The following is a 24,945-nucleotide window of genomic DNA, read 5'->3' as shown; positions in this document are numbered from 1 at the left end:
TGACGTCCTCGAGGGCCTGGATGTTCTCCCCATCAAAGGCCAGCGGGATTTCACTCACATGGTGACGTCCTCGAGGGCCTGGATGTTCTCCCCATCAAAGGCCAGCGGGATTTCACTCTCATGGTGACGTCCTCGAGGGTCTGGATGTTCTCCCCATCAAAGGCCAGCGGGATTTCACTCTCATGGTGACGTCCTCGAGGGTCTGGATGTTCTCCCCATCAAAGGCCAGCGGGATTTCACTCTCATGGTGAAATGGATTTCCACCGATGTGCAGTAAAGGAGTGAAGAGCGGTGAAATCTGTGTCAACAAAAGTAAGAAAAGATTAATACACATACAATTAACAAAGAACATAACAAATGTTCAGCTGTAGTTTTATATAAGCATGCACACCTATGTTTATGAAGAAACAGATGATTGGTGCATAGGCATACCTTGTCACGGACATAAAGGCCACTCGGGTCCTCATTGAAGAGGTAGGACAAGAGCAGAATCGCTGCTGTGGTCTCCAGTCCTAGTAAAGTAAAGCAATGATCTTACTACACTTGCTAATTTTATTACAAAATACATTAGAGAAAGGGAAGGAATTAGAGCTGTTGTTGGCTTTATGGAAACGATATACAATATATGGGAAAGAATATAGTTGAGGAAATAATCTAAACCTAGTTGTGCCTAGTTAGGACATAACGTTAGCTAGCTAGCTAACGGTACTGTACTGTAGCTCATACAACGCCGACGGTCAAACCCGGCTTTCTAATATTTACGTTAATTAACTATAGTAACGTTATGGAAGATATTCACAGAAAACCAGAATTGTCTTCGTTATTCATTATTAGTATGTTATATTATTATAATAAATGATTTCGAGACATATTCAGAGCCAAACATCAACCCAACTTAACCTTTTTAACTGTTGTCGCATCCAAACTTGTCACCATCGTTTTCAGTTGTAATTGCGAAGTTCCCGGAAGAAGTCCAGCAACAACGGAGGTTCCTCGATGAACCCACCTTCTAACAAGTTCTTTGAAGAACCTTTTGGGGCTGTTTTTCATTGACCAAGAACCCTACGGTTCTTAGGGGATCTGAGAACAACTCCAGTTGAACCCTTCATTTTTAGAGTGTAGTCGGCTCTATTTACTCTCAGATTCAAACATGATGATTAGTATCAACGATCAAGTCAGCTGCTGCTGCTCCAATACAGTATGAGGTGAGACGGTGAACTGATGTTGAACCGGACAGTCAGCTGCTGCTGCTCCAATACAGTATGAGGTGAGACGGTGAACTGATGTTGAACCGGGCAGTCAGCTGCTGCTGCTCCAATACAGTATGAGGTGAGACGGTGAACTGATGTTGAACTGGGCAGTCAGCTGCTGCTGCTCCAATACAGTATGAGGTGAGACGGTGAACTGGGCAGTCAGCTGCTGCTGCTCCAATACAGTATGAGGTGAGACGGTGAACTGATGTTGAACTGGGCAGTCAGCTGCTGCTGCTCCAATACAGTATGAGGTGAGACGGTGAACTGATGTTGAACTGGGCAGTCAGCTGCTGCTGCTCCAATACAGTATGAGGTGAGACGGTGAACTGATGTTGAACCGGGCAGTCAGCCGCTGCTGCTCCAATACAGTATGAGGTGAGACGATGAACTGATGTTGAACTGGGCAGTCAGCTGCTGCTGCTCCAATACAGTATGAGGTGAGACGGTGAACTGATGTTGAACTGGGCAGTCAGCTGCTGCTCCTCCAATACAGTATGAGGTGAGACGGTGAACTGATGTTGAACTGGGCAGTCAGCTGCTGCTGCTCCAATACAGTATGAGGTGAGACGGTGAACTGATGTTGAACCGGGCAGTCAGCTGCTGCTGCTCCAATACAGTATGAGGTGAGACGGTGAACTGATGTTGAATCATAATGATTAAGTTCATTAAAATGTGAAATTTGTGAAACGGTAAAAAAATTGTATATGTCATATTAAATATATTACTCTATTGTTATCATATAGAAACATCATGGAATATTGTACATCATATTAAATATATTACTGTATTGTTATCATATAGAAACATCATGGAATATTGTACATATTAAATATATTACTATATTGTTATCAGATAGAAACATCATGGAATATTGTACATCATATTAAATATATTAATGTATTGTTATCATATAGAAACATCATGGAATATTGTACATCATATTAAATATATTACTGTATTGTTATCATATAGAAACATCATGGAATATTGTACATCATATTAAATATATTACTCTATTGTTATCATATAGAAACATCATGGAATATTGTACATCATATTAGCATCAACATACATTATTGTTTCATTCAATTTCACATAATAAGGATATTTCACATTTTCAAGTTCAGAAGTCAGAACTCATCACCTGTTATGTAAAAGAGACAGAAGAATGCACAATGGTCAATGCTATCTGGGATCTTTGGGACATCTCTACCCTAAACCCTGACCTTAACCATTTTAAATGTCAACTTCAACAGGCTAGGGACGTCCCAAGGATGTATCTCTACCTGAAAATACATGATCTAAGTGATTGATAGTTGGTATTCAGCCGTCATAAAGCCTTATTTACTTTAATGAACTACTAAAATAGTGATTTTGTCAGACAGCATAGACAGCAGCTCTACACTTTATTGACTGACTGATCCATTCATCCTTCCATCCCTCCTCAGCCTTCCTCTCCTCTGAAGACCCAGTGAGGGTGGAGCTCAGTCAGAGAGCTGTTGAGGGACTGGTTAGGAAGAACACTTCTACAGCCAGAGAGGTGAGAGGTCACACATGGTTTAGATGGTAAATATTTATGTCCCCTTAGTGGTTCATCACGTCAGCAAAAGGGAATATGTTCCATGTATGCTTATTTACATTAGTGCAAATTGTCCACTGATATTGGTGTAATTTCTTACCCCTTTTGGCTGTATGAAAGTTAATTTCCTCTCAGGCACACACATTTGTTCTTTGTTAATATGAAGGTAATTTGTGTATAATGTACTTTTCCCCACTTATTTACCCCATCTCTTTACATTGCTTATGCATATTCGGTAGCCTGACTGCATCCGAACACATTTTTTTACATTTTAGCAGACGCTCTTATCCAGAGCGACTTACAGTAGTGAACGCATACATTTCATACATTATTTTTTTCTTCCCCATACTGGTCCCCCGTGGGAATCGAACCCACAACCCTGGCGTTGCAAACACCATGCACTACCAACTGAGCACAATGCCCATCCTGGCAGATCTAAACCTAATGCAGCACATTGTGACTTTTGTTCATCCAGACCTAATGCAGCTTGGAGTGATCAGATGACAGAAGTCACATTTAGGTGCCAGTTGTAACTGAGGCCATAGATGCTCCATATTCATTACTTTGAATGTTTTATATAATTTGACTAAATGTGTTTCTTTCTGTGTTGCAGGGGCAGTCAAGAAATCGAACGGCAAGGCCACAGAACATGACATAAGCAGAGCTGTGGGAGACCACCTCAAGCCCCTGGTAGAGCCGGGGGTGGTGTTTACCACGCCTTCAGCAGGCTGGAAAAGTGATCGTTTTTCAGACTAAGATGGACCAAGAAATGTGTTGCTTTTACACATATTGGTTTAGCAAGAGTCTGTTGATTGGTCAGTCATTGGGTTCATTTGTTTGCAATATGTTCAAATCAAATTAAGCTTTATTTATCCAGCACATTTCAGACATGATGCAATGCTTCACAGGAAAAAACTATTAAAATAAACAAATACTTAGTACACAAACATAAAAGGATAAAAAACTAATGAGCATTCTAAGGAAACACCTTCCCACTAACGAGATGGACAAGCCAGCACAGGTGTAACACATACTGACTAACGAGGTGACACCAATCAGTGCGTCCTACGTGCTGACGGGCTAACGAGCTAGACGTGCTAACGAGCTAGACGTGCTAACGAGCTAGACGTGCTAACGAGCTAGACGTGCTAACGAGCTAGACGTGCTAACGAGCTAGACGTGCTAAAGTCCAACCTCGAAACATAAATGGAAAAACCAAAGCCTGTAACACCTTCCCCCTGAAAACAAGAAATATATCCTATATTTTTGTTGGACAAGTTTGCTCACCACCAAAAGAAAACAGCTTCCATTTCACATAATCAACTACAATATAAACATGGTGTCTACTGGCTGTCAACAATTAAAAACAGGAAAAAACACATTTCTAAATATATTTTTCTACAATCTTAAGTTTTGAAAAACTCACTAATTTCTAGAACTCCCGTCACCTTGGAACGAGCCCAAACAAAACACATCTCCAATACAGAAAAACGTGCAGTCAAAATAAATTGTGATCCATGGTAAGGCACTGCCTAAACGCAAAACGCATATTTGAGACTGCCCATACTTGAGACAATCAGCAACCAAGTTGTCCTTACCACGGACATGTCTGATTTCAAGAGGAAACTCCTGCAATATCCGTAGTAACTTTCCCCCTCACTGCGGAGCTTCTCTCTCTTTTCAGGGTTCACTAGATAGGTATGTTGTTTTGATCAGGGCCCAGTCCCCAATGTCATGCTCTAGTACATTTGGGTTGGCACATCTGAGAATGAACCCTGATATTCTAAAAGCAGGGCAGCAATGTCAATATAATTGTACCCAGAAATTGTCAGTTGGTTACATTGATAATAATCATTACTAAATGTTATATGAAATATTTGGTTGCATAGTCGTATTTTCAATGACATGTTGCTAGGTGGGATAGTCAATGTCAAAACACAGTTTCAATATAATTATACCTGAAAATTGTCAGTTGGTTGCATGAATAATTATGATCACTAAATGTTACATGAATTGTAAATACGAAATATGAAAAACAAATGTACACCCCTTTGTTAATTTTGATTTGGCAATAATTAACTTAATGATGATGGAATATTAAAACATGAGTTTTGACAGACCTGCAGAAGACAGTCAGCTATATTTGGGAGTGATGAATTTAAATGTAGGGGACACTAAACAAAGGAAGCAACACTTATTTGTCATCATTCATCAATTTTTCCCTGAGGCTAATATCCATATCATGTTGATATCAATAGAACAGGGGACAAACGTTTAGGGCTCTACATTGTGACATCATTAAAATACTCCTACTACAATGTTAAAACATTCTACATTGTGACATCATTAAAATACTCCTTCTACAATGTTAAAACATTCTACATTGTGACATTAATTCATTGATATCATGAAACAACTCCTTCATGTATTTTCTGATATTTGATCAGAGATCTTTTATCAGATTATGTCTGGTCACAGCCATGAGGTTTCTCTCCTATGTGTGTTCTCTGGTGTTTCTTCAGTTCGCCAGATTGAACAAAACTCTTCCCACATTGAGTACAGCTATAACATTTCTCTCCTCTGTGTCTTCTCTGGTGTATCTTCAGATGGCTAGATGTAAAAAAAAACTTCCCACATTGAGTACAGCTATAGGGTTTCTCTCCTGTGTGTATTCTCTGATGTATCTTCAGATGGCTAGATGTAAAAAAAAACTTCCCACATTGAGTACAGCTATAGGGTTTCTCTCCTGTGTGTGTTCTCTGGTGGAGAGTCACACTGCTCGACCTAGTAAAACGCTTCCCACATTCATCACAGCTATATGGTTTCTCTCCTGTGTGTGTTCTCTGGTGTGATGTCAGGCTGCTGAGCTGAGTAAAACTCTTCCCACATTGATCACAGATATAAGGTTTCTCTCCTGTGTGTGTTCTCTGGTGTAATATCAGGCTGGTTGAATGAGTTAAACTCTTCCCACATTGATCACAGCTATAAGGTTTCTCTCCTGTGTGTGTTCTCTGGTGAAGGGTCAGATTGTTCGACTTTGTAAAACTCTTCCCACATTGATCACAGCTATAAGGTTTCTCTCCTGTGTGTATTCTCTTGTGTGATATCAGGCTGCTTTGGTGAGTAAAACTCTTCCCACATTGATCACAGCTATAAGGTTTCTCTCCTGTGTGTGTTCTTTGGTGTACAATAAGATGGCTAGATGTATCAAAACTCTTCCCACATTGAGTACAGCAATAAGGTTTCTCTACTGCGTGGCTTCTCTGATTAATTTTAGCTTCTGCTGATGAGGTGAATCTCTTCCCACAGTCAGAGTGGTGAATTATCTTCCCTGTGGTTCTCTGCTGGTGTTTCTTGAGGAGTTCTGATCTGGAGAGACTCTTCTCTGCCTTGTCAGCATCATGAGGTTGTTGAGGCTCCCCAGAGGATCCACGATAGTCAAGTCTTTCTCCTGTGTGAATGACAAAGTCATACAGATGGTTAACTTCTACGTCCCACCCTAGTCAACAGCCAGTGGAATCGTGTGGCGCGAAATACAAATACCTCAAAAATGCTAGCGCATTTCGTGACAAAGAATTTCAAAATATTCCATTACCGTACTTAGAAGTATGTCAAACGCTGTTTAAAATCAATTTTTATGCTATTTTTCTCGTAAAATAGCGATAATATTCCAACCGGGCAACGTTGTATTCATTCAAAGGCTGAAAGAAAAAAAAATTGAGAAGTCTCGTGAACGCACATCTCAGTCTCACTGTCCCCAGGCTGACCACTCACAAACAGAGCTGCTGTACTTTGCCCATAAACAGCAGACACCCCATTCCACTTTCTGGCGGCTTTAGAGAGCCAATGGAAGCCTTAGAAAATGTCACGTTACAGCACAGATGCTGTATTTTCGATAGAGATGCAACAGAAGGACAATAAATTGTCAGACAGGGCACTTCCTGTATGGAATTTTCTCAGGTTTTGGCCTGCCATATGAGTTCTATTATACTCACAGACACCATTCAAACAGTTTTAGAAACTTTAGAGTGTTTTCTATCCAAATCTACTAATTATATGCATACTCTAGTTTCTGGACAGGGGTAGTAACCAGATTAGATCGGGTACGTTTTTTATCCGGCCGTGAAAATACTGCCCCCTAGCCCCAACAGGTCAAAGGCCCACAACATCAGATATCCACTGTAAAAGGTGATGCCAACAGCGTAGCCATGATGTTGATGTTGTACAACAATTGATGTCTGTAATGAATGTAATGATTATTTGATATTTGTCTTAAAATGAGCAACAATAGTCATATTTTGTCTTGTTTTCACATTAGTAGTAACATCTAAGATTGTAGCCCCTTTCTGTGTTTGCTGGTGAGAAAAGATTTTTGCTCAGGGGAGTAACCTCCATTTCCAGGTTGCTTATGAGTGCATTTCACACTACTTTGGATTATAATTGTAAGGCTCGCTTGAATGTCCTGCTTAATATAATGGTTGTGTCATCATCGCAAATCAACCTCTTTGTACTTAAAAAACACTTAAACTCTTTGGCTTTTTCATCAATGAGACAATGAGGGTTTGTACACTGTTTGCCAAAATGGCCCATAACTTCACCTAACAACAACATAGACCTACTGTAGGACCCATAACTTCACCAAACAACAAATATAGGAAAATAGCTCTGTGTGTTGTACAATAGCCTATCCATCAAGGAACAGTTCTATACACATTATGAGCTAAGTATCTCTGTGTCCAAACGGACTAACGAGACCCTACTGTAAATCAACCAAACAATAACACATTATAAACATCAATTTGTTTGAGATGATGGATCCAACGTGGAGCACGGCATAACTGTCTTTACCAGAGTAATGAATGAAGAAGCACTTTGGTTGTTGTTGCATGTCGTGATGTTTGTCATATGACTGTCATTCAGAAAATGATTTTCTGGATCAGCTGATGATAGTTGAACACGTGACTGTAACTAAACAGCTACAGTATTAAGAATTATGTGTAATTATTGAAGAACCGCATTAATGACAGTATCCATTTGGGTGTCAATAAAGTTAAGGTGACTCTAGGTTAGAACCATTGGATTTAGCAAACTCTAAAATAATTTAGGATTTCTGTGCCCATGAAAACTGTTTCCCAGCGTAACATAAGGAAATACTAAATGTTACGTAGGTAGAGAGCATTTCAGAGATCTGAATACAACAAAAACTGTCCTAACAGGACAATAACCTAAACCACAAGGCCATATCTACACTGGAGGAGCTTACCAAGATGACATTGAATGTTCCTGAGTGGCCTAGTTACAGTTTGGACTTAAATCATCTTGAAAGTCTATAGCAAGACTTGAAAACGGCTTTCTAGCAATGATCAACAACCAACTTGACAGAACAGGAAGGATTTTAAAAAGAATAATGAATATTCACATGAAGATCAGTCTCCTATTGGAGGACATCACGACTTCCCATCAAGCCAACTCCTTGAAGGCCTTACTATGACATCACTCACTCCTTCTAGTTTGCAGTTGTTAAAAAAACACTATTTTGCTCAAAAAATGTATTTGTTTCCCATTAGTGTGTTTATACTTTACTGTATTTATATCACTTTTCAACAGGAAAAGTTTAAAAATCCCTGGAGGACGTCATGAACAATTCATACAGTACAAAAACATATTTGAGTGTAGAATGCCCTTTTAAAAATCACACATTAGTTCAACAACTGCAGAGTTTGTGTCCCTGTTTTATAAGATATTACTCACTGTATTTACTGGTGTTAATCAGATCAATGTCCCTGTTTTATTAGATATTACTCACTGTATTTACTGGTGTTAATCAGATCAATGTCCCTGTTTTATAAGATAGTACTCACTGTATTTACTGGTGTTAATCAGATCAATGTCCCTGTTTTATTAGATATTATTCACTGTACTTACTGGTGTTAAACAGATCAATGTCCCTGTTTTAACACAGTGTCCAATGAAGGGCCAGATGTATACAAAATGGTGTCGTCTGCGTAGAGGTGGATCAAGGAATCACCCGCAGCAAGAGCAACATCGTTGAACAGAGAAAAGAGTCGGTCCGAGAATTGAACCCTGTGGTACCCCCATAGAGACTGCCAAAGGTCCGGACAACAGGCCCTCCGATTTGACACACTGAACTCTGTCTTAGAAGTAGTTGGGGAACCAGGCGAGTCAGTCATTTGAGAAACCAAGGCTATTGAGTCTGCCGATAAGAATACAGTGATTGACAGAGTCGAAAGCCTTGGCCAGGTTGATGAAGACGGCTGCACAGTACTGTCTTTTATTGATGGCGGTTATGATATCGTTTAGTACCTTGAGCGTGGCTGAGGTGCACCCGTGACCAGCTCGGAAACTGGATTGCACAGCGGAGAAGGTATGGTGGGATTCAAAATGGTCAGTGATCTGTTTGTTAACTTGACTTTCAAAGACTTTAGAAAGGCAGGGCAGGATGGATATAGGTCTGTAACAGTTTGGGTCTAGAGTGTCACCCCCTTTAAAGAGGGGGATGACCACGGAAGCGTTCCAATCTTTAGGAATCTTGAGAAGATGGAAGAAGAAGGAGATGCTGGGGAGGCTTGGGGAAGTAGCTGCGGGGGGTGGGGAGCTGTTAGTGCAGTACGCCACAGGATGTTTTTGTGCTGGTTGAGGGCAGTCAGGTCTGGAGTGAACCAAGGGCTATATCTGTTCTTAGATCTATATTTTTTGAAAGGGGCATGCTTATTTAAGGTGGTGAGGAAATTATAATTAAAAAAACAACCAGGCATCCTCTACTGACGGGATGAGGTCAATTACCTTCCAGGAGACCCGGGCCAGGTCGATTAGAAAGTCCTGCTTGCAGAAGTGTTTTAGGGAGCGTTTGACAGTGATGAGGGTTGATCGTTCGACCGAGAACCCATAACAGATGCAGGCAATGAGGCAGAGATCGCTGAGATTCTGATTGAAAACAGCAGAGCTGTATTTGGAGGGCAAGTTGGTCAGGATAATATCTATGAGGGTGCCAATGTTTACGGATTTAGGGTTGTACCTGGTGGGTTCCTTGATAATTTGTGTGAGATTGAGGGCATCTAGCTTGGATTGTAGGACGGCCGGGGTGTTAAGCACATCCCAGTTTAGGTCACCTAACAGAACAAACTCTGAAGATAGATGGGGGGCAATCGATTCACATATGGTGTCCAGGGCACAGCTGGGAGCTGAGGGGGGTCTGTAACAGGCGGCAACAGTGAGAGACTTATTTCTGGAGAGATTCTTTTTTTTAATTAGAAGCTCGAACTGTTTGGGCATGGACCTGGAAAGTATGACAGAACTTTGCAGGCCATCTCTGCAGTAGATTGCAACTCCTCCCCCTTTGGCAGTTCTATCTTGACAGATAATGTTGTAGTTGGGAACGGAAATTTCAGAATTTTTGGTGGCCTTCCAAAGCCAGGATTCAGACATGGCTAGGACATCAGGGTTGGCGGAGTGTGCTAAAGCAGTGAATAAAAAAACTTAGGGAGGAGGCTTCTGATGTTAACATGCATGAAACCAAGGCTTTTACGGTTACAGAAGTTAACAAATGAGAGCGCCTGGAGACACACAGGGCCTGGGTTAACCTCTACATCACCCTAGGAACAGAGGAGAATGATGAGGGTAAGGCTAAAGGCTATCACAACTGGTCTTCTAGTGCGTTGGGAACAGAGAATAAAAGGAGCAGATTTCTGGGCGTGGTAGGATAGATTCAAGGCATAATGTACAGACAGGGGTATGGTAGGGTGCGGGTACAATGGAGGTAAACCTAGGCATTGAGTGACGATAAGAGAGGTTGCATCTCTGGAGGCACCAATTATGCTAGGTGTGGTCACCGCATGTGTGGGAGGTGGGACAAAAGAGTTCTCTGAGGCATGTTGAGTGGGACTAGGGGCTCCGCAGTAAAATAAAACAATGATAACTACCCTAAACAACAGTATACAAGGTATATTGACATTAGAGAGAGACATAAAGCAAGGCATAAAGCAATCACAGGTGTTGATAGGGAGAGCTAGCTAAGACAACAACGAGTAAGACAACAGTTAAATCAGCTAAGACAACAACAACAGGTAAAATGGCGATGAATGGGCAGAGAGGTTCAGTTAACTACACACAGGGCCTGAGTTCGAGGCTTGGGCCAACAGATAAACAAAATGGAGTAGTGATTAATGAACAGTCCAGAAGGCATCAGCTATGTAGCCAAGTGATCATAGGGTCCAGTGAACAGCAATATATGAACCAGGGAAGCTGTTAGGTAGTCATTACTACGCTAGCCGGGACATGTGCCTGGCTCGAGGCTAACTGGTGCTAGCTTCGGGACAAGGGCATCACCGACATCTTGCAAAGGCTGGTTGAGAGCACATCAGACGGAATAGCATCGACAGACCAGACGTGATGGATCGGCGGGGCTCCGTGTCAACAAAGGGTCCAGGCCAATTGGCAAAAGAGGTATTGTAGCTGGAGTAATTTTGTTTGCTACCCGGGAGATGCACCTGGCTCGAAGCTAACTGGTGCTAGCTTTGGGACAAGGGAATTAGCCACTATAGCCACTCCGGTGCGTCCGGTGCAAAGGTCCAGAGCTTACGGCAGGAATCCGGTGATGTAGTCTTGGTGAAGAGTCTGGGAGGCATCAGCTGTGTAGCCGAGTGATCATAGGGTCCACTGAGCAGGCCGGGAGATGGGCCTGGCTCAAGGCTAGCTTCGGGGCTGGGCCACTCGGTAGCAGCTAGCTAGCTGCGATTATCTGGTGTAATGGTCCAGAGCTTACGGCAGGAATACGGTGATGTAGTGGAGAAAAACAGCCCGATATGCTCATGGTTGATATCGGCTGTGCAGACTGTCAGGTATTATCCAGGCAAAAGCGGCTGGTGTCTGAGCTGAAAAGATAAAGGCCGCTAGCAGTGGCTAACAATGACTAAATAGCTAGTAGCTAATTAGCTGCTTAGCTCCTGATGGCTAGATGCTGATGGAGGTTCTAGCTATAAGGTCTAAAAAATAGCAGATCCGTATCACATTGGGTGAGGCGGGTTGCCGGAAGGTATATTTAATTTAAAAATGGAAAAAGAGATTGAAATATATTGTAATATATACAAAAAAAGACTAAAAAAACATAACATTTACAACAACCACGTCTTACTGCTACGCCATCTTGGATTACAAGATGACTCTCAGTTAAAAACCATTGGATTTAGCCAACTCTGAAATTATTTAGTATTTCTGTGCCCACGAAAACTGTTTTCCCAGCGTAACAAAGGAGCCACTAAATGATACATAGTTTGAGTGCATTTCAGAATACAAAAAAAAAACTGTCCGACAGCAAGATCCCGTATTTAAGTTGAAGTTCATCATATGACAAGCGTAACGTTATGACTATAACTACTGTTCCCTGAAGGAGGGAAACTAGGAACAACATACTATTAAATCCACGCCATTTTTGGAAGCCCCACCTTCCACAGGTGATGACCGTGAGGCTCGGATTTATTCCTTAAATTTAATACCTCACTTCACCGACCCAGGAAAGGGCGGAGACAAACAGGTGTTTTACCTCGTTTCCCTCCTTCAGGGAACAGTAATTATAGTCATAAAGTTACACTCCCTTTCAGTCAGTCAACTTCGGTACAACATACTATGGGGAAATACAATCATTCCCCATGCTAACCCAAACGGATACTAAATGAAACGGCCCCTGGCAGACCACCCAGACCTTACCCCGCAAGATACGTCAGTTCTGGCAATTTATTTATTGTCTTTTGTTTGAAGCACTCCTGTCAATGTTGAGTAAGGACACACACCTGATTACACATATAGAAGTAGGATTAATCTACCTGGCCTGTGTGCAAATGTAGGCCTATAAATGTGCCCATTTGGGGATGTCTGATAGTATTTCTGATTGTCTTAATGCACCACCACTAATGAGTTGTGGAGCTTCTCAAAGTAATGTTTTTCTTCACCTCAAACAGCAAGTAAACAAAGTCTAATAAAAATCAATTGCGAATGACAATAGTTCCTCAAAGTATTTTTGTAAAATATTTCCAGCTCTCGCCCTTTCGATAACCACTCGGCATAAAAGGGAAAAATGCAATTCACTGATCCTGTGGAAATGTCATAAAATACCTGATTACTTCTTATCCTTTGTACAAATAGCCTACAGCTGTGTCTGTCCCAAACTCACTGGCGCGGGAAACTCTGAGGGCCGAGAATATTTTATACAATGTTGCAAGCTTGTTACCTCAAGTTTCAGAGGACCCAGTTGATAGTTGATACAATGTTTCCAGTTCGTTGTAGACAGGCCATGTGCAGCCAATGTGATTTATAGGATATTTTCTACCTGCAGAATGCAATGTTTTTATTTGTTGGCTTTATGTAGGCTATTTTTACATAGTTGGCAATGGCAATAAAAGTTACTTTTAGATTTGTATAATTTTCATTTAGATAGAATGTAGATTAATCACAGACAATGATCTTGAGATACTATTATAAATTAAATGAAACTGTTCCACGAAAATGTGCATATGAAAATCATAACTGGCACCAGATCAGTAGAAATGGTAAGATACATTGCCACTCCAAATGGAAAAGGTTGCCGACCGCTGGTGTAGCCCATTAACGGAAACTTCAGGAGCATAACGGCAGAATTTCTCTCCTTCTGGTTAGGTTATCTTGATCTCTGGCTCCCTTCAGTCATTTGTGTGTCTTAATTATTTGATCAAGCAGCGTGCTTAAAACACCAGTTCAGTACATAGAGTTGATTTTATTAAAACACATGGGGTGTGTCTATATATGGAAAAATACACGTAACATTTCAACCAATCGATTGGTAGAAAGAAAAGACGACTCTTGGTTGACCAAGATTTATTTTAGGTGGGGACAGCACTAGAACATAATTTTGGGGGCCCTGAGTGGCACAGCGGTCTAAGACACTGTATCTCAGTGCTTGAGGCGTCACTACAGACACCCCGGTTCGAGTCCAGGCTGTGTCACAACCGGCTGTGATTGGGAGTTAAATAAAGGTTACATTTTTAAAAATGAAATAAAACAGTTCATTCAGAAAGTTCACACCCCTTCCCTTTTTACACATTTTGTTACGTTACAGCTTTATTTTAAAATGGATTTAAAAAATAGAATCCTCATTAATCCACACACAATAATGAAAAAGTGAAAACAGGTAAAAAAACAGAAATACCTTATTTACTTAAGTATTCAGACCCTTTGCTATGAGACTCGAAATCGCTTCGGGTGCATCCTGTTTCCATTAATCATCTTTGAAATGCATCTACAACTTGTTCAGAATCCACCTGTGGTAAATTCAATTGATTGGACATGATTTGGAAGGCACACACCTGTCTATATAAGGTCCCAGAGTTGACAGTGCATGTCAGAGCAAAAACCAAGCAATGAGGACGAAGGAATTGTCCGTAGAGCTCCGAGACAGGATTGTGTCGAGGCACAGATCTGGGGAAGGGCACCAAAAGAAATTCTGCAGCATTGAAGGTCCCTAAGAACACAGTGGCCTCCATCATTCTTAAATGGAATACTCTTCCTAGAGCTGGTCACCCGGCCAAACTGAGCGACAAGGGCCTTGGTCAGGGAGTTGACCAAAAACCTGATGGTCACTCTGACAGAGCTCCAAAGTTCCTCTGTGGAGATAGGAGAAACTTCCAGAAGGACAACCATCTCTGCAGCACTCCACCAATCAGACCTTTATGGTAGAGTGGCCAGACGGAAACCACTCCTCAGTAAAAGGCACATGACAACCTGCTTGGAGTTTGACAAAAGGCACCTTAAAACCTGTTGGGGCTATGGGGCAGTATTTGCACGTCCGGATAAAAAAACGTACCCAATTTAAACTGGTTACTACTCTTGCCCAGAAACGAGAATATGCACATACATAGTAGATTTGGATAGAAAACACAAAAGTTTCTAAAACTGTTTGAATGGTGTCTGAGTATAACAGAACTCATATGGCAGGCCAAAACCTGAGAAGATTCCATACAGGATGTGCCCTGTCTGACAATTTGTTATCCTTCTGTTGCATCTCTATCAAAAATACAGCATCTCTGCTGTAACGTGACATTTTCTAAGGCTTCCATTTGCTCTCAGAAGGCGCCAGAAAGTGGAATGAGATGTCTGCAGTCTCTGGGCGAAGTACAGCAGCTCTGTTTGTGAGTGGTAAGGCTGGGGACAGTGACACTGGAGATGCGCGTTTATGAGAATTCTCCATTTTTTTCTTTCAGCCTTTGAATGAATACAACGTCACCCGGTTGGAATATTATCGCTATTTTACGAGAAAAGTAGCATAGAAATTGATTTTAAACAGCGTTTGACATGCTTCGAAGTACGGTAATGGAATATTTAGAATTTTTTTGTCACGAAATACGCTCGCACGTCACCGTTTGGATAGTTACCTGAACGCATGAACAAAACGGCGGAATTTGGATATAACTATGAATTATTTGGAACCAAAACAACATTTGTTGTTGAAGTAGAAGTCATGGGAGTGCATTCTGACGAAGAACAGCAAAGGTAATCCAATTTTTCTTATAGTAAATCTGAGTTTGGTGAGGGCCAAACTTGGTGGGTGTCAAATTAGCTAGCCGTGATGGCCGGGCTATGTACTCAGAATATTGCAAAATGTGCTTTCGCCCAAAAGCTATTTTAAAATCTGACACCGCGATTGCATTAAGGAGTTCTGTATCTATAATTCTTAAAATAATTGTTATGTATTTTCTGAATGTTAATCGTGAGTAATTTAGTAAATTCAAGTTTGTGATGGGTATGCTAGTTCTGAACATCACATGCTAATGTAAAAAGCTGTTTTTTGATATAAATATGAACTTGATTGAACAAAACATGCATGTATTGTATAACAATGTCATAGGAGTGTCATCTGATGAAGATCATCAAAGGTTAGTGCTGCATTTAGCTGTGGTTTTGGTTTTTGTGACATATATGCTTACTTTGAAAATGGCTGTGTGATTATTTTTGGCAGGGTACTCTCCTGATATAATCAAATGTTTTGCTTTCGCTGTAAAGCCTTTTTGAAATCGGACAATGTGGTTAGATTAACGAGAGTCTTGTCTTTAAAATGGTGTAAAATAGTCATATGTTTGAGAAATTGAAGTTATAGCATTTATGAGGTATTTGTATTTCGCGCCACGCGATTCCACTGGGCAAGCGTCCCACCTTGCCCAGGGAGGTTAAGACTCTAAGACCATGAGAAACAACATTCTCTGGCTTGATGAAACCAAGATTGAACTCTTTGGCCTGAATGCCAAGTGACACGTCTTGAGGAAACCTGGCACCATCCCTACGGTGAAGCATGGTGGTGGCAGCATCATGCTGTGGGGATGTTTTTCAGCAGCAGGGACTGGGGGACTAGTCAGGATCCAGGGAAATATTAACGGAGCAAAGTGCAGAGAGATCCTTGATGAAAACCTGCTCCAGAGTGCTGAGGACCTCAGACTGGGGACGAAGGTTCACCGTCCAACAGGACAACGACCTTAAGCACACAACCAAGACAACACAGGAGTGGCTTCATTAGAAGTCTCTGAATGTCCTTGAGTGGCCCAGCCAGAGCCCGATCTAACATCTCTGGAGAGACCTGAAAATAGCTGTGCAGTGATGTTCCCCATCCAACCTGACAGAGTTGGAGAGAATCTGCAGAGAAGGATGGGAGGAACTCCCCAAATGCAGGTGTGCCAAATAAATGAGCTAAATGAATGGGGGGAAAAAATAATTTAATCAGTTTTTGAATAAGGCTTTAACGTAACAAAATGTGGAAAAAGTCAAGGGGTCTGAATACTTTCCGAATGCACTGTATACAGCAACACCTCCCCCATAAGCATTCCTGTCTTACATGTACATTTCAGTCATTTAGCAGACGCTCTTATCCAGAGCGACTTACAGTAGTGAATGCATACATTTCATTATTATTTTTTTTCTGTGCTGGCCCCCCGTGGGAATCGAAACCACAACCCTGGCGTTGCAAACACCATGCTCTACCAACTGAACCACAGGGAAGGCCCACACGGGTCTTTTCTGTAGATGTTATATCCCTGTATTGCTACTGCTATATCAAAGGAATTATCTCAGTGAGTTTCAGAGATGAACAGTACAGTGCATTCCAAATTCAATAGGCAGGCAAGTAAACAAAAACGTTTTCAAATAAAAACTATTTCAGAAAATGTCAAAGCGTATATAACGCCCATCCAAGAGACTGTCAACCAATCGCGTTCACATTGTCATGTTCTGACACGCAGTTCCTAAGCTAATTCTCACTAAAATCCCTTTTTAAAGTCAGGGTATGAGTCGAGAAACATGCCTATTTTCCTTGAAAGTACGGAAAGTCACGATTGCAAAGCTATACGATATTACAGAGAACAAGTTAATTATCTCACATCTCTGAAAATATTTGTAATGTTGTGCTTCTTGTTCACAGAGGTTAATTAATGCCAATGTTCTTTTCTTTAAGCTGTTAATACGAGTTGAAATGAGTTTCTGGTGATAGCTAGTGATACACAAGCTAGGTCTATTTGAAACATTGCCATCCCATGGCAGCATTTACCAGCCACCAGGTTCAGAAGATTTAAAACCACATAAAAAAATATTTTAAACCCAATTCTATTTTTGCCCAAAGTTAAGATATAAATTATTCAAACTGAACATAATTCATGCTGGTTATTATTTTAGGCTATTTTAGTTTTGGAGTCAAAGATAGTTTTGGAATAGTTTTCAAACAGGTTTGTTATTTTATTTCAGTTTAGTAAATAGTTTCCCCCTAATTACTTTTTCTATAATGAGCATGGAGGTTTTCCCCTATCAACCAGTCATAGGTACTGGTGACAAAGCACCTCGTAACCTATCTGGGAATGGGACAGACAGAAACCACTCCCCTATCAACCAGTCATAGGTACTGGTGACAAAGCACCTCGTAACCTAGCTGGGAATGGGACAGACAGAAACCACTCCCCTATCAACCAGTCATAGGTACTGGTGACAAAGCACCTCGTAACGTAGCTGGGAATGGGACAGACAGAAACCACTCCCCTATCAACCAGTCATAGGTACTGGTGACAAAGCGCCTCGTAACCTAGCTGGGAATGGGACAGACGGAACCCTTCTGTGGTAACAGACGGAAGATTTGTAATCAAATCTAATTTCCAGGAATGGGGTTCATATGAACCACAGAGACTGTGTGTGGGATAATAACATGGCCGTGTCCAACCCTGCTTGTTCCCTCGACTCCGCTACCAACCACCAATCTCCAACAGGGCCCTTAACCTGTATCACTAGACACCTCATAGTGAGCTACAGGTAGGAATCAGCAATGATTCCCAATAATGAGACACCTCTGGGGAGGGGTGTCAGCAACATTTAAAAAATATATATATAGTGTTTTATGATAAACCGTTTTTACAAATCTGTCAAGACACCAACTTAGACTTTACGGATTTTGATGTGATTTTTAAGTATTGTGTGAAATGATTTGACGTTATATGAAAGTACCGCAATTTATGTTTCTAGAAACGTATCGCAATTGAGAATCGATTCACATTTAGATGGAATATTTTACTATTTTAGCTGCCAGAGCCAGTCTACCTCTGAAAATAACATACAGTCCTTGGACCTTGAGGAGTAATGGGGGCAGCAATCAGCAGTAGAAACAATAACAAAGCGTACTCCCTGCCCGTTTCTGTAAAAAGCTGAGGGATGGGGCTGGAGAAATGTAACCATCCATGATATCAACATTCTAGTTTTAACCATGTTTTGAGGATATACAGTGTTTGTTAATATTTACTGACAAACATTGGAGTAAAAAAAAAGCCTATATTTTGGGTTCTGATGGGGTACGACAGTTGAACTAAGCTCATGAGGCATTTATAAGTGAATTCTTCAAGAAACAATGGGTACATATCATTAATGTATAAGTCCCAAAATGGATGTAACAACTGCTGATTGCCCTTTTAAGAGAACATCTTGGGCTAATCTAATAGGAGATATTGAGGACTACAGTATTTCAGGCATTGTCATTGGATGCATTTCATCAATTGTTAACGTTTTGTTGATGGTCCACTCTTGATGTTCTACACGTTACAGTGCAGCTTCAGCCATTCCTACAGAACAACATTAAAGTGTAGAACCCCTTTACTGCATATTGGTTCAACGACTGCAGAGACGGTACTTACTGGTGTTAAACAGATCTCCAACCTCCTCTTCTTCCTCCAATGTGACAGTCATCTCCCCCTCCTCCTCTTTCACTCCATAAACTGCATCCTCCTCTTTCTCTTCCTCCTCTCCTTTCACTGTAACATCCTCCTCCTCTTTCACTCTGAACGCGTCTTCCTCTTCTTTCACGGTAACGTCTTTCTCTTCTTCTTTGGCCGTAACAGCCTCACCCTCTACTTGTTTTCGTATTGTAACATCTTTCTCTTCCTCCTCCTCTTTCACTAGAGCTTCTTTATCCGTCCAGCAGACATCTTCTTTAGCAGGAGGAGAGTAGCTTAGTGAACTCATGGTCGGGGATGTTAGCTAGCTAGCATTAGCGACTAGCCTAGTTCTAAGCTAACTTAGCAAACCAGCTAGCTGACAAACAACGTCAATATATAATTAAATGGGCCAACAAGTACATACGACAGAAGTGTGTTTAAAACACAGCGACTAATACACACCAAACCAGTGTAAAGAGCGTGAATGTTGTAGCTATGTTTGCTAGAAAGCTACCGAGGTGTCTGACTAGCTGTTGTTGTTGAAGGAGCGTCCCGTCCACTAGATTATACGTCACACTGGCAGCATCGCCTGAACCTAAAAGACGCACATCGTCATCTGCTGACTGGAGGGGGCAACACAGTTGATGAACCAAACGTTTATTTTTCATTTATTTCATATAAGTTTAATATTACATTAAGTCGTTCAAAGAGAAGCATGTGTTGATTGATTCGTGTTTAATGAGTGAGAATTTAAAACAAACTTTACACCCACTACATATTTGCATTGAACCATACTTCTGACATGGATCATTTTGACCCCAGAGGCATATCTTTTATCATAGCCAACATGTGGTTTATTCAATTCTTCCAAATTTTCATGACTTTGTCAATCAACTGGTTGTTAATACATCTAAATCATGGTTTAGTGTTTCTGTATCAATATGGACTTTTAACAAATTCAAATCCTTTGGAGTCATTTTGACTCCAGCCAAAAGCATCTTTGATAAATAGGACGTTTAATTCAAATCAAAATCACATTTTATTGGTCACATACACGTGTTTAGCAGATGTTATTGTGGGTGTAGTGAAATGCTTGTGTTTCTAGCTCCGACAGTGCAGTAATATCTAATAAGTAATATCTAACAATTTCACGACATATACCCAATACACACAAATCTAAGTATTTGAATCTAGGTTTCTCTGTTGACATGATCCATCCCACCAGAGGGTGGAGGGGCTCCTGTATCAGTGGTTTTGACCAGATAGACACCTGCAGACACACAGTATAGTGCTTCCCATATACTCTCCTAAGATTGGACTCTTCTATCCCACATATCACATGACTGTGTACAAAACTGCAAGGGGTATACAGTGCATTCATTAAGTATTCAGACCCCTTCACTTTTTACACATTTAGTTACATTACAGCCTTATTCTAAAGTTGAATAATTTTATAATTGAATAATCAATACCCCATAATGACATCACAATAACCCATAATGACAAAACAAAATCATTTTTTTAAAACATTTTTACAAATGTATTTACTTAAGTATTCAGACCCTTTGATATGAGACTCGAAATTGAGCTCAGATGCATCCTGATTCAATTGATCTTCCTTGAAATGTTTCTACAACTTGATTGGAGTCCACTTGTGGTAAATTCAATTGATTGGACATGATTAGGAAAGGCTCACACCTGTCTATATAAGGTCCCACAGTTGACAGTGCATGTCAGAACAAAAACCGAGCCATGAGGTCAAAGGAATTGTCCATATTGCTCTGAGACAGGATTGTGTCGAGGCACAGATCTGTGGAAGGGTACCAAAAAATGTCTTCAGCATTGAAGGTCCCCAAGAACACAGTGGCCTCCATCATTCTTAAATGGAAGAAGTTTGGAACCACCAAGACTCTTCCTAGAGCCGGCCGCCCGGCCAAACTGAGAAATCGTGGGAGAAGGGTCTTGGTAAGGGAGGTGAACAAGAACCTGATGGTCACTCTGACATAGCTCCAAAGTTCCTCTGTGGAGATGGGAGAACCTTCAAGAAGGACAATCATCTCTGCAGCACTCCAGCAATCAGGCCTTAATGTAGTAATGATTAAATTGTCAAAATGTATTTCAATGGACAATTAAGTGAACTGTTCACTACTGTAAGTTGCTCTGGATAAGAGCGTCTGCTAAATGACTAAAATGTAAAATGTCTTACTCGTACATCAGCCAGCATTGTGAATGGTTAGGAAATAATATGTCATGTTTTACTCTTACCCCAACCAGCATTGTGAATGGTTAGGAAATAATATGTAATGTTTTACTCGTACCTCAGCCAGCATTGTGAATGGTTAGGAAATAATATGTCATGTTTTACTCGTACCTCAGCCAGCATTGTGAATGGTTAGGAAATAATATGTCATGTTTAACTCGTATCTCAGCCAGCATTGTGAATGGTTAGGAAATAATATGTCATGTTTTACTCGTACCTCAGCCAGCATTGTGAATGGTTAGGAAATAATATGTCATGTTTTACTCGTACCTCAGCCAGCATTGGGAATGGTTAGGAAATAATGTCATGTTTTACTCGTACCTCAGCCAGCATTGTGAATGGTTAGGAAATAATATATCATGTTTTACTCGTACCTCAGCCAGCATTGTGAATGGTTAGGAAATAATATGTCATGTTTTACTCGTACCTCAGCCAGCATTGTGAATGGTTAGGAAATAATGTCATGTTTTACTCGTACCTCAGCCAGCATTGTGAATGGTTAGGAAATAATATGTCATGTTTTACTCATACCTCAGCCAGCATTGTGAATGGTTAGGAAATAATATGTCATGTTTTACTCGTACCTCAGCCAGCATTGTGAATGGTTAGGAAATAATATGTTCCTGTGGTTCAGTTGGTAGAGCATGGTGTGTGCAACGCCAGAGTTGTGGGTTTGATTCCCACGGGGGGCCAGTACAAAAAAAATGCATGAAATGTATGTATTCACTACTGTAAGTCGCTCTTGATAGGAGCGTCTGCTAAATGAATAAAATGTAAAATGTCTTACTCGTACCTCAGCCAGCATTGTGAATGGTTAGGAAATAATATTTCATGTTTTACTCGTACCTCAGCCAGCATTGTGAATGGTTAGGAAATAATATGTCATGTTTTACTCGTACCTCAGCCAGCATTGTGAATGGTTAGGAAATAATATGTCATGTTTTACTCGTACCTCAGCCAGCATTGTGAATGGTGTCTGAGGCGGTGACATACTAGACCATGGCAGTAAATCTAATACTTAGGTGTTTTTAGTCATGCATGAAAGGTCTGGGGTGGTTCTGTGGTTATAAGTTACTGACCTTGGAATACATTTCTGGCCATGCTGGCAGGGTCTGAATCAAACCCAATGTCCACCTGGTACACTGGCAGGGTCTGAATCAAATCCAATGTCCACCTGGTACACTGGCAGGGTCTGAATCAAACCCAATGTCCACCTGGTACACTGGCAGGGTCTGAATCAAATCCAATGTCCACCTGGTACACTGGCAGGGTCTGAATTAAACCCAATGTCCACCTGGTACACTGGCAGGGTCTGAATCAAACCCAATGTACACCTGGCACACTGGCAGGGTCTGAATCAAACCAAATGTCCACCTAGTACACTGACAGGGTCTGAATAAAACCCAATGTCCACCTGGTACACCGACAGGGTCTGAATCAAACCCAATGTCCACCTGGTACACTGACAGGGTCTGAATCAACCCAATGTCCACCTGGTACACTGACAGGGTCTGAATCAAACCCAATGTCCACCTGGTACACTGGCAGGGTCTGAATCAAACCCAATGTCCACCTGGTACACTGACAGGGTCTGAATCAAACCCAATGTCCACCTGGTACACTGGCAGGCTCTGAATCAAACCCAATGTCCACCTGGTACACTGACAGGGTCTGAATCAACCCAATGTCCACCTGGTACACTGACAGGGTCTGAATCAAACCCAATGTCCACCTGGTACACTGACAGGGTCTGAATCAACCCAATGTTAAGGGGAGGGAAGATTGGTCAAGAGGGTGATGATTATTGTTGTTCTACTCCCTGATTGTTAAATCAGCACAACAGTTTTCAGCTGTGCTAACATAATTGCAAAAGGGTTTTCTAATGATTAATTAGCCTTTTAAAATGATAAACTTGGATTAGCTAACACAACGTGGCATTGGAACACAGGAGTGATGGTTGCTTATAATGGGCCTCTGTACGCCAATGTAGATATTCCATAAACAATCAGCTGTTTCCAGCTACAATAGTCATTTACAACATTAACAATGTCTACACTGTGTTTCAGATCAATTTGATGTTATTTTAATGGACCAAAAAAGTGTTTTTCTTTCAAAAACAAGAACATTTCTAAGTGACTCCAACCTTTTGAACGGTAGTGTTAATCATTTTAGAATAAGGCTGTAATGTAACAAAATGTGGAAAAAGTGAAGGGGTCTGAATACTTTCCGAATGCACTGTATTGTTACACCATGTAGCAGCAGTATAGACCTAGTCTGTTCATTATATACATCTACATGATGTATTGTTACACCATGTAGGAGCAGTATAGACCTAGTCTGTTCATTATATACATCTACATGATGTATTGTTACACCATGTAGGAGCAGTATAGACCTAGTCTGTTCATTATATACATCTACATGATGTATTGTTACACCATGTAGGAGCAGTATAGACCTAGTCTGTTCATTATATACATCTACATGATGTATTGTTAGACCATGTAGGAGCAGTATAGACCTAGTCTGTTCATTATATACATCTACATGATGTATTGTTACACCATGTAGCAGCAGTATAGACCTAGTCTGTTCATTATATACATCTACATGATGTATTGTTACACCATGTAGGAGCAGTATAGACCTACAGTAGCTGGCTACTTATTTAGATGTTGTTTGACTGAATGAAACTTTTAAACTTTTTTTAAATGTGCTGCAGTAAAAAAAAAATATTCTCACTAATCAATCAACACATTTCTGTCTTTGTATGTCTCAATATAATAGTATTATTTAATAAAATCCATTTTAAAATAATCTTTGTCTGAAAATAAAATGTGATCCTCAACTGCGTTTCCCTCCAGTCAGCAGACGGCGATGTGCGTCTTTCAGGCGATGCTGCAGCGTGACGTATAATCTAGTGGACGGTTCTTCATAAACAGCTCGTCAACCACCTCGGTAGCTTGCTAGCCAACATAGCCGAAAGATTCAAGCTATTTATTCGCTTTCGGTGTATATTACATACTGTGTTTTAGACACACTTCTGTCTTATCTACTTGTTAACCTATTTAATTTAATATTACGTTATTTTTTATTAGTCAGCTATAGTAGCTGGCTGGTTAAGTTAGCATTAGCCTAGTCGCTAATGATAGCTAGCTAGCTAACATCCCCGAACATGAGCTCCCTAAACTACTCCCCTCCTGTTAAAGAAGAGGAGGTCTGCTGGACGGAGAAAGAAGCTCTGGGGCTGAACATTGTCGTGAAAGAGGAGAAGGAAGAGGAGGATGTTACAGTAAAACAAGAAGTAGAGGGTGAGGATGTTACAGTGAAAGATGAAGAGGAAGACGTTTCAGTTAAACAAGAGGAAGAAGAGGATGATGATGTTTTTGGAGTGAAGAAGGAAGGAGAGATTACTGTCACATTGAAAGATGAAGAGGAGGAGACAGGAGATCTGAGTAACACCAGTAAGTACCGCCTTCAATTAGTTTTTAACTTTGGATATTCAGAGTTGGCTCGTCAATACCTCTTCAACGGAGGGCCCTGGGATGATGACTGATATGTCTAGAATCAGACGACGTAGAGAACAAACTACCCCTTGTTTTCTCCGTTCCGTTTCCATAAAGTGACTTAACA

General features: G+C 40.9%; 1 protein-coding gene across 1 annotated transcript; it reads right to left on the bottom strand.

Moving 5' to 3' along the window:
- Nucleotides 1–5,294: 5,294 nt before the first annotated feature.
- Nucleotides 5,295–9,023, bottom strand: LOC115186506 (zinc finger protein 239-like). Its single transcript, XM_029746127.1, has 2 exons — nt 8,978–9,023; nt 5,295–6,247 (listed from the first exon to the last, which is right to left on the bottom strand). The coding sequence occupies exons 1-2, from the start codon at nt 9,021–9,023 to the stop codon at nt 5,295–5,297; spliced, it is 999 nt and encodes a 332-aa protein (XP_029601987.1).
- Nucleotides 9,024–24,945: the final 15,922 nt, after the last annotated feature.

Source organism: Salmo trutta, unplaced genomic scaffold (assembly GCF_901001165.1).
Source record: "Salmo trutta unplaced genomic scaffold, fSalTru1.1, whole genome shotgun sequence".
Lineage (NCBI taxonomy): Eukaryota > Metazoa > Chordata > Actinopteri > Salmoniformes > Salmonidae > Salmo > Salmo trutta.
This window is presented reverse-complemented; position numbering and strand designations above follow the sequence as displayed.